General features: G+C 37.9%; 1 protein-coding gene across 1 annotated transcript; it reads right to left on the bottom strand.

Moving 5' to 3' along the window:
• Nucleotides 1–5,894: 5,894 nt before the first annotated feature.
• Nucleotides 5,895–7,242, bottom strand: LOC134649968 (basic helix-loop-helix neural transcription factor TAP). Its single transcript, XM_063504780.1, has one exon. The coding sequence runs from the start codon at nucleotides 7,205–7,207 to the stop codon at nucleotides 5,957–5,959; it is 1,251 nt and encodes a 416-aa protein (XP_063360850.1). The 5' UTR covers nucleotides 7,208–7,242; the 3' UTR covers nucleotides 5,895–5,956.
• Nucleotides 7,243–11,561: the final 4,319 nt, after the last annotated feature.

The raw sequence follows: 11,561 nt of genomic DNA, 5'->3' as shown, positions 1-11,561 counted from the left end.
ATATTTTATGAGAAAAGGAAGTAAATTAATATTTTAACGTTTGAGAGATGACAACATTTTAAGTGATGATATTTTCTTATTAGCACAACGATTTTTTTTCTTTTCCTTAATAGGACTACGACACTTACGACACATAAGAACCTAGCTAAATAAAGATTGTTTGCATTATACCTATATAATTTGTTAATATTTTTTTGTATTGATTTCAGAAAAAATTGTAAACAAGTGACATGCGTTTAAATTTTTTCTTCTGCCACCCCGGCGGTGAGAGGAACTTTCGGGGGAGGTGTAATGTGGTAAATGTCCACTTTTAGTGTTTAGCAGTAACGCTTTGGTTTACTGCGACATAAACGCATATTGCTTGTGTCAGCGCAACCTAACGTGTATAAAACAATAGGCATTTAGAGAATAAAGGTTCAGAATGTTCTTATACTATCACACATAAGGTGTTTGACTTCTACTACCATCACCTGCTCGAAACCATATACAACAAGTACTATCCTGTTATCTGAACCTATCCGTCTTGTAAGTAGGTATATGTCAGTACACCTATAAGCGTATTTGCGGATCAATCCATCCTATTAGGGACATTGTCCCTTAAGAACCTTTTTGCCCCAGCGACTGCTGGTCGATGGTTATCGGTTCTAAGAGCTATCCAAATCTAGGTACAGTCACCATCAGGTACATCGGAACGGCCAAGGTGTTCAAAAATATCTGAACACGCACTCTAACGCCTTGACAATAGAGACGTGTTCAGATACTTATATGTAAGCACCTCGGCCGCTCCGATATATCTGATGGTGATGGCGACTGTACGTAGTAATTCTCTGAACATTACATAGTCAGTTATTAGTTATTAGCCTGCGGGGAAACACCGGTCTACAATAACTCCATCAAAACGACATAAAATCATTAACCGACCCCATTAAAAACCCCAAAATGGGATCACTTTAAAAAACTAAAACCAACAAACTTCCTCCGTTACAAATTTATAATTTGCTGACCATATCGCTACCAATACATAAAATTAAAGCCACTCCATTGTAAACCATATCACCTTCATATAAAGTCTTATTTAGTTCTACATTCCTTGATGTAGAATTCATCGCCTGAAAACAAAAGAGCATCAATCCCATTCGAAATTTTATTAAAATCTAAACCCTGAATCATTTGAAACAAAGTCGAATTCACTTTGCATTTGTTTATTCCTACGCCACTTTAGTTTTACGCCTATATTAGTAAACTTTTTTGCCTGTAGGGGTAGCAAAGTTGGTAAAGTCCTATTGGTTTAGCGGACTCAGTAAATACGCGGATGAATATTAAACAAGACTGACAAACAGACAGACAATGACTCAATTAGCCTCGGGCTGGACTTGCATGTGTTTTAGCCTTGTTAGCTTTTTATTGTACGGTCAATATTGTTTGATTAGGGTGGTATTTTTATTACCAGTTTATTGATGTAAGCTTGAATTTCGAGTTTAAATTGAAATCTGCTGCTTTTTCTCAATTTGTAGTGTTTTTATCGGCTAGACAGAGAACCTATATTATATATTATTAAAAATTATTATAACCAAACAAGTGTCAAAAGTGACTTTTTTGTTTGAAGAAGCTTGTTTGGCACTGACATATCCGATCCATATCGTTTCTATATCTAATATTTGACTTAACACTGATTTAAACTTTCACGATTTTTACACATTATTAAATTGTACAACGGGACTTAATCGCGTATCTAAGTTTTAAGATTTACCTCCGACGTTTCGAGGACGGCGTTGTCCCCGTGGTCTCGGAGAAGACTGGCTTAAGTTGACATCAGCATCTTCTAACCGCGCGAGTTTTTCGAACAACCCGCACTTGGTCTTGTTTATCAGATTGAACGTTTTGCGCACTAAAGTCTATTTTTTTATTCGGTAGACTAAAATGACATTTCATAGTATGAAATGACACATGATGTTCATACTATGAAATGTCATTTTAGTCTACCGAATAAAAAAATAGACTTTAGGGGCCACGGGGACAACGCCGTCCTCGAAACGTCGGAGGAAAATCTTAAAACTTAGATACGCGATTAAGAGAGTGGTCATTTCTCCATACAAACGTACTCGACTGTTTCCTCCGTGGGTTTTGAAGCTAGAGCAATGATTTTTTCAACACAGATTAATATTGTCAATATCTGTGTTGGACCGTTTTGCTTTTTTTGATATTTTTATTTTTTAAGGCGCCCTTCAAAAATGGCCAAAATGGCCTAATTGACTATGCCGCAATGAGAGGCGTGCTATTCAAAACTGACATCAATTAGTCAAAAAAGCAAAACGGTCCGACACAGATAATGTCATAATCATTTAGATTTTGGTTACGATTGGTTAAGTTTTGGAGGAGCAAACAGTCGAGTACGAAACCTCGATTTTTGATATTTTTACGCAGGATTTTTCGCCTTGTCCTTATCGCACTAGTTTTAGGAGCCGCTTCCGTTAGCGAGACGGGTATATTTACCTAAAATATTTAAATCTTAGCTCCTGTTGGCTCTTAAGTCCCGTTGTACAATTTGACTTATCTAAGTTAAGTTCGAATATGGCTGTCACTCTCGAGTAGGTAGTAACCTACAGAAAAATAATCAGAATTCACTTGTTCCAACTAACAGTGGAAACTACCGAACTACCTATTTGCTTATTCCAAGTATTATTATTATTTTCAGAGGGGTCCAAATGCGGAGGATTAGCCACCATCGAATCCGACACTAACCGCGAGGGGCACTTAATTACATTTGGTAAGGTTGACGTGACGACGCGATTTACAAAATACCGATTGCGATATACAAAACAGAAAGGTTTTCAAATATACCTGAGTTACAGCCATATTCGAACTTTAAGATACGTCAAATATTAGATACCTATCTAAACGATATGGATCGGATATGTCAGTGTCAAAATGAAGTTTTTGTTTGATGAAACGTCACTTTTGACACTTGTTTGACACTGGCATATCCGATCCATATAGTTTCTATATCTAATATTTGACGTATCTTAAAGTTCGAATATGGCTGTTCGACCAAGAAAAGTCGGCAACGATTATGATAGCAGGATTAGCAGGTACAAGCGCTTTTTATACGCCATAATTTCATAGAAGTTTGACGTTTAAAATAACACTTGCACTGTGTGCTAAGTATCTAAATCGTTGCAGACTTATCTTGGTCTAACTCTAGGGTTGGACCAAGTTAAGTCACAACGCTGACAAATTGTGGCACTGTCATCATTAATGTCAAATAATGAGTATTGTTTTTTGTTCTTATTTACTGACAATTTGGTTTGACCAACTATATCAAAGCGGCCATTGCGTCCGGCTCGGGTCTCACTATTAGAGATGCCACGAATATTCGGCAACTATTCGGTATTCGGCCTATTCGGCCACTTTGCCGAATATTCGGTATTCGGCCGAATGTTGCCTACTATTCTCCCGAATACCGAATATCTGTTAAACCTAGGTACCTAAAAAGAAAAATTACATCAAAAAATAACCAAAAACTAGGTATGTATAGCTGGTCAACCAAAGCTTGTCAGTAAAAAAAGGCGAAATTCAAATTTTCTATGGGACAATATCCCTTCGCGCCTACAGTTTTCAAATTTGCCGCCTTTTTCTACTGTCAAGATCTGGTTGACCAAGTATAGTTAAATACGAAGGCACGTTTTTGAGTATTTGTTGACAACAAATTTTTTTTTTGTTATCATGGGTCTGATTTGATTAAAAAACAAAAAAAAAATTAAAAACACGTAATTCATGGTTACATTCATATAAAACAAAGAATTAAAGATAGTGGTAGTTTACATCATGTGCCTGAACTAGGATTCCTTGTGTTTCAGGCGTGAAATATTGACTCTTAACTACATTCATTCAACATAAAAATATATTAGGTATTCGTTGTGCTTTGTTGGCGAACACTTTTCATAATAGGTAATTGTGACTCAAAATGTTCGCATGTCATGCCGAATATTCGATCGCCGAATATTCGGTATTCGGCCAAGAGAGGGGCCGAATATTCGGTATTCGGTATTCGGCCAAATTCACTATTCGGGGCATCTCACTATCTCCATACCACTAAATCGTTTCAGCGGTTTAAGCGTTAAGACGTAAACAGACAGACAGACAGATTTACATTCAGCTTTATAACATTAGTAGGGATAGCTCTGGAATTACAAACAAATAAAATGTGCCGGAAATGGAAATGTTCTCAATATCCTGTGACGAATGGTAAATTAAATGTCGTTCGCTATTAACTCGCAGATGTGAAAATAAATCTGTGACGAAATGGAACCGATAAAGCGTGACGAATGCACTCATTATTTTATAAGTTTTGATTTAAAGGCCATGTTTGGATTTGTTAGTCATGTACAGTCGCCAATCGCCATCAGATATATCGGAGCGGCTGAGGTGCTCAAAATCTAAACACGAACTCTAACGCGTTGGCGTGTTCAGATGTTTGTGCCTTGGCCGCTCCGATATATCTGATGGTGACTGTACCTCCAAATCATTAATTCCTTGTAGCGATTCACCTATCGCGGTTTGCCATATCGGCATGTTTCTTATATTCAATCAAGCAAAATGTTTATGTCAAAACGTAAATTTTCTTAGCTTTATTCCGGCCAGCATTGGGTATAACGTGTAGGTATTGTGGCAACTACGGAAACGGAGTAATTTTAAAAATAACTAAGTAATAAAGATCTTGAACATCTGATGCATAAGAAAACAACTCTGGTGGAAAATTCATCACCAAAGTCGCATTTCTAAGTAGGTAGGTAGTTAACTGAAAGAGATCCCTGAAAGGGATAAGTTCGCCTTTGTACCAATGATGTGTGTTTTTTCATGTTTTATGTGTCGTTTTGTGCAATAAAGTGTTTTACTACTACCTACTACCTACTACTGCTTATTCAAATATTGGTCACCTTTGTTTGAAAGATCTACCGTTACCATTTGATTCCATAATCAATATTATTATTACCAATGTAATGCTATAACACCCAAATCATTGGAGCAAGCAACAAGATAGGCCGTAACGAATTTCCAAAGCAAACATTACTTTTCGCAACTCAATTCTACGGGTGCCCTATTACCCCCTACTACAACTATGATTTTACGTTTTACTTCCTCTTAATTCAAAGAATTAAGGTTTATTTTTCTCTGCCACAACAGCATGGGTCACTTGGGTCGGCTGTCACAAGAACCACTTTGATTTTTTCTCTAAAGGTTCTCGTAAATCAAGCGCACAAGGTTGATTTTCGATTAACTCGACGGTATTTATACTGGTAGGGTTGTCAAAAGATCTTTAACAATGCGCTGGCGCATTTAGGGTGCGCTCCCATTCACAAGTTTTCGCTCTTTAGCGTGCTTTGTTCCACATTTGATTTATATTCATACCCGCTTGTACCGTAAACGGTAAATCAACTATGAACCTCGTTTTTTTTACACAATTCTGAGCTAAGACTAACTATTTATGCCACTCGATATTTCACTTATTGCTAAGGGTCCTTTTTAACTTTTGTGCTAACTATGGTTTAAGTAAAATGAAAAATGTTGTAGAAAATATTTCATTTATTACAAAAAATTTAGCAAAACATGACTAGACTATAATATACTCTTTGGTAAAAGTTGCATGATACATTATTATTGTCTAAAGAAACATCACAATATTATTGTTCCCTATAAATTTTATTCTAAACATTAGGTATTTATCAAAATATATGATCCTTGAAAACCTTTCTAAAATTTAGTTTTGCAGTCCGCTTCGTCGCGTAAAATTTTCTAAAATATTATAGCTACATAGTTAAAATCTTTTTTTTTTCATCACCACTATTAGTAAGGTTTTCATGGCCGAAATTTACTTCTTAGGTCCCTAATACTTAGGTACATTAAAAAATTAATTAAAAATATATTTTGTACACAGATGACTAGAAAACACAACCGTTTAAATTTGAGCGTTTACAATACTTGGTCTATTATAAAAATTTCTGTACATTCTTTGGTCATTGTTATAATAATTATTCTGATAATTATATTCACTTATCCTACTATAATCCCACTCATTATGTCCATATATATTTGTATATTCTCCATAATTCGCTGCATAATCTTCAGTCTTTGGATATCGTTTATTCTTCGCCGTATCAAAAGCATTTTTGAATATTTCGTAATTCTTTTGATTGAAATATTCTTCTGTATTACCAACATCATGCATATTATCACCATTACCATTAGTAATGCAAGGTATATAAGGTTTTTGGTAGAAATAGTTTTGTTGGTTAGCGTCATCGGCATAGCTTGATGGGTGAGTGAAGAAGCCGCTGCCTGTGGTTGAAGTTATACAGTTTCCTCCCTTGTTATTGACAGATACCGTCACGTTTCCAACATTTATGAGAACACCTTCAGATGTCTGCATAAAATTGCAACCATTTGGAAAAGGTTTACTATAACCCTGGAAGCTCCTGTAACTCCCATCACTGTTAAATTCATCAGTCTTATTATTCAAAGAAAATATATCTCTGAACGCATCTCTTGCGATTTTCTCATGAGCTGAATTATAGTTTTGAAGTTTTTCACAATTTGAACTGAAATTATCTATGGTCGCTTGCCCGGAGTTGATGTTGTCTAAAGATTCCAAAGTCTGACTTAAAGCGAAGATGTAATTGTGAGCGAACCTTAACGTTTCTATCTTAGTTAACTTTGTGTCTTCAGGAAAAGTTGGTAGCACACATCTGAGTCTATCCAGAGCTTCGTTTAGCATATGCATTCGATTTCTTTCCCTATCGTTGGCCTTCATTCTTCTATTCCTCTTTATTCTCATTAACTGAGTCGGACTTTTACATCTTGATATTCTGTTTTTTCCATTCGCGTATTTCCTTTTCGGTTTGTTTGGATCTTTTGGTTTCCTTTCTTTCTTAATTGGCGTTGATGTCACTGCAGTGTGTAAGTTCTCTTCAAAAACCTTAACATCTCCGATTTGGTTTTGGAAAGGGAATTCGTAGGATTCGCTGAATAGTTTTCTTCGTACTTCTGATTTGATCGGAGTGACGCAAATGCCTGGGTCTGAGGTGTTGTGTTTCAAGGGTGTGGAAGTTGTGGAAGTAGCGTAGGAGTCATTGTGTGACTTTTCGAAGCCTGAGTCGTTGCTGCAGACGCTGTCGTTGAAATCGCAGTAGTCGTCAAAGTTGGTGAACATTTTGGAGTGTACCTGGAAGAGAAAACATAATTTTAATATTTATACTTTGGTGAAACATTGGTGTATCATCTTAAAGTCACAAAACTTACGAATCAGTAAAAAGAGATATCAAGCTATGGTTAATGTTAAGACGATAGGAAGTATGATATCCTATATGATATTATGATACAATAGTAGTACGGTACGAGTATACCTAAGTCGTATAATTTAGGCAGAAGCATTTTGCGTGTCAAATACGGATGTCAGAGTTTGACTCCAACTTCTGACTCTTGTATTGCTTCAATGCAATTGGTTCTACTTATATAGACATTTGATCCTCACGCGAAATATGATCTATTGAGACCATAACAAGATAGCCTACCTATTTCGAAAGAAAACACCCCAAAAATAAGAGCATCAAGACACCCTTCTTGACTTTGACTAATTGCAATTAAAACAAATGCTACACGCCAACAATGTGGCCATTACTCCCCTATGTTTGGAAAGTAATTTTCCTGTCCCAACAGGTGACCAGTGCGTGACCAAGTTGCAACAGTTGAACTTTATCACTTCCTACTTCCGGTGTGTGATTTCCGGCTGGGGGGTCGGTTTTGGTTGACTCTTAAATGTCGCTAATTTAATGTAATAATTTCCGCTCTAGTTCAATAAACAATTGCTCGTGTGGGGTTTCATTTCCTCTTAGAATTGATTAAGTAATGAATTCCATTAAGCAAGTTATTTTGTCTTTATCTTGTACACTCAATAGATCTTTGGTTTGATGAAATGTTTCAATATTGTACAGTCGACTACATGGAAATGTATGCACTTTTTCACTTTATTACAATGCAGTAAGAGTAAGGTGAAAAAGTGGATACATCTCTTTGTAGTTGGCTGTACCTATTTGCTATATACTATACGGGTTTGATGGAACGCTTCTTCTCGTTATTACTGCATTTTTAAACTTTCTTGGTGTCAAACCAAAATTGAGACCAAGATGAATACAAAAAATATGATACCTTTTAGGCACGGATGGTTTTTTGTGTTGTTAAATTTTTATACAGTGTTTACTTTCAGGATTACTCGGAGGATTCGGAGTGATAAGTTAGTTAAACCCGCACTGCAGCACCTACAGAGTTGTGTCCAGATATTTCTGCCGCCTTCCTCGCTCCAATATATCTGATGGCACACCTGTCCGTCCGACACGCGACTCGCACGTGTCCCGAGTGTCCCAGAGCGTGACCAAGTTAATGATCATGCGATTAGGACAGAGGGACAATCAGATAAAGGTGTTGGAGCAGCCAAGGTGTTCACAAATATTAGTCTCAATTATCAAGACGTCAATCGAATGATCAGATATCTTTGAGCACCTTCCCGCTCCGATATATCTGATGGCACACCTGTCCGTCCGACACGCGACTCGCACGTGTCCCGACCAGAGCGTGACGAAGTTAATGATCATGCGATTAGTACGGGGGGACAATCAGATATCTAGGTATCAGAGCAGCCAAGGTGTTCACAAATATTAGTCTCAATTATCAAGACGTCAATCGAATGATCAGAGATATCTGATCATTCGATTGACGTCTTGATAATTCAAAGGTGGTGAAAGGCTTGAAGGTGGTCAAAGATATTTGACCACCTTCAAGCTCCGATATCTGATGGCACACCTGTCCGTCCGCGCGACTCGCACGTGTCCCGAGTGTCCCAGAGCGTGACCAAGTTAATGATCATGCGATTAGGACAGAGGGACAATGAGATATAGGTATTGGAGCTGCCAAGGTGTTCACAAATATTAAAGTCTCAATTATCAAGACGTCAATCGAATGATCAGATATCTTTGACCACCTTCAAGCTCCGATATCTGATGGCACACCTGTCCGTCCGACACGCGACTCGCACGTGTCCCGAACAGAGCGTGACGAAGTTAATGATCATGCGATTAGTACAAGGGGGACAATTGAATAATCATTTTTAGCTTTTTTAGCTTTCGTGTGTGCTTGTGACTTTGTTTTGTGTATTTGTGATTTATAGTTTGTCAAAGGACTGTCACATTTCAAACATAGACAGAGAGAATCATACTATATTTGTCTTCCATAGTACTAGCACCCAAAAGAAAAGGATGAGTATGGTTTTCCTGGTTCTTACTGACTGACAAATTGGTTTGACCAACTATAGATAGGTATGGCCTTCTTGTCTCGATGCTGCCTTGTTTTAATCCCCGACGCAAAAGGGGTGTTACCTATAAGTTTGACGCAAATGTCTTTGTCTGTCTGTCTGTGGCATCGTAACTCTCAAACGGATGGACCCTTTTTGGTTCCTTTTTTACGTGAAAGCGATTTTCCTTGCGGTGGTTCTTATTCTTAGCTATATTTGACAGAAATCGATCCAGCAGTTCGAAGAGTATCAGCACTTTTCCAAAATGATGTAAGGCATTTTACGCATAAAATTGATGTTTTGCCATAATGCGTAGGGGTTTTTTTTTCTTCATAATAGTAGACAACGAACTTTGCTTAGAAAATTTGCTAGGTTTTCTTGCAAGGCTTTTTTAGAAAGGTTGGCTAGCTCTACATTTGAACAGGGTCTTCTATCTCAACTACCCTGCCAAGTATGTTGCTACGAGATTGGATTGGAAAGCGGTGCTTATGGACGCCTGCAACGCCAGAGGGCCGACCGCGAACCACGTTCGATGCCTCCCTGTCACACTTACGTACGAATTTACAAGTGCGACAGAGAGGCAACGCGTCGAACGTGGTTCGCGGTAGGCCTTCAGGGGTGTTACATGCGCGTTCGCGACCATTTAGGAACTTGTACACTCCTTTTTTGAATCCCATTCTGTTCATTCCACAGTCGGAGCGTCCATCCGACAAAATTCGACCGATTATGAAGCAGGAATGATTATGGATTAAATTAGAAAAAAAATATATTTATGGCTCTTGAAATGAAGCGCACGCACGAGTTCGTAGGTATTTACAATATTCTCTAGAGACCTAGGGTTGAGAATTGGGACTGGGACCCTTAGCGAGTTTTAAGGGCGACTTGATAGTGAATTCAAATTTGATTAAGGTACATGTAGGTACCTACTCAAAATGTCTCAAACCTGAAAACTTAGAACCCATTGCACTACATCATCAGACTTGTTTGATGTCACACCACCACATGAGATACACCATCACAGACTAATGAAGTCGTCATGCGGAATCTCTTTTAGTAAAATAAACAGTGAGCAGCAGAAGTTTCTAAGCGGGCGAGGTGTTCAAAATTACCTTGACGCTCTTATACTCCTAACACCGACGACCGGTCTGGCGGTGGCGGTAGTGACCCTGCCTGTGAAGTCGCGGTCCTGGGTTCGAATCCCAGTAAGGGCATTTATTTGTGTGATATTTGTTCCTAAGTCATGGTTGTTTTCTATGTATTTAAGTATTTGTATATAATATCTATCGTTGTCTGAGTACCCACAACACAAGCCTTCTTGAGCTTACCGTGGGGCTTTGATAACCTCGCCTGCTTAACGACTATTGCTGCTGACTGTACACAAACATAAAACAAAATAAACTTACTTACTTCTCGATTTCAGCTCACGGCTCACATCCAATTTTTGACAAGCACAAAATGACTATTAAAAATATGATCACAACTGTGTTGTTACCAAAAGTCACACACACGCGGAATCACTAGTTTTGCCCATGGTCGCCTACACAGTGGTGCGCGAGCGACGCACTGCGCGCAAAGGCGGGCGACGCCCCGTTATAAGGGGCAGGACACGCCCCTTTGGTAAGTGGATGTTTAGGGTCAGGTTGAATAAAAATATGAGTGGTCATATTAAAATGAAAAACTTATGGGTTAGACAACTTTGGATTAGCGATTTCTATTCAAGTTTCGATTTGCGTTTTCTATCAACGATTGTCATCTTGACTAGGCCCCCAAAAAAGCTCTCTTTATTCTTCAAAAACTGGTGAGAAAGTTGTACCTATTTATCCACAAGAGAGGCAAAGTAAGTAGGTGCAAATTTTGATTTGTTTCCTCATGTTTACATTTCAGGAAAATTTTACACGGAATAAAGTAAACTTTTATCTTGGAAATGGAAAATTTTGATCCCATACAAAAATATGAGAGTTTTCTTAAATTTTTCCATTTGGAAATTTCGCGAATACTTATTGAAACTTTCCGGCGACACATCAGTACCACCTTTGTTTCCCATAAAGTTTTAATGGTCATAATGTATTATTATCATTAGTCATAATAATAATATAATATAATAATACAATAAGCACAATTTCAACAAGCCCTCGAGCTTGGTTCTCTCCCACCTTCCTTAACAACTGGTGTCACCTTCCTGCTCTTCAAGTCCGGTAGTACCACGGAAGCAAAAAACTAC

This window comes from Cydia amplana, chromosome 8 (assembly GCF_948474715.1).
Source record: "Cydia amplana chromosome 8, ilCydAmpl1.1, whole genome shotgun sequence".
Classification (NCBI taxonomy): domain Eukaryota; kingdom Metazoa; phylum Arthropoda; class Insecta; order Lepidoptera; family Tortricidae; genus Cydia; species Cydia amplana.
Note: the sequence above shows the minus strand (reverse complement) of the source record. Positions and strands in the feature narration are given on the sequence as shown.

Coding starts and splice junctions, on each gene's coding strand:
- LOC134649968 (XM_063504780.1), bottom strand. CDS start 7,207: ATGTTCACCAACTTTGACGACTACTGCGATTTCAACGACAGCGTCTGC.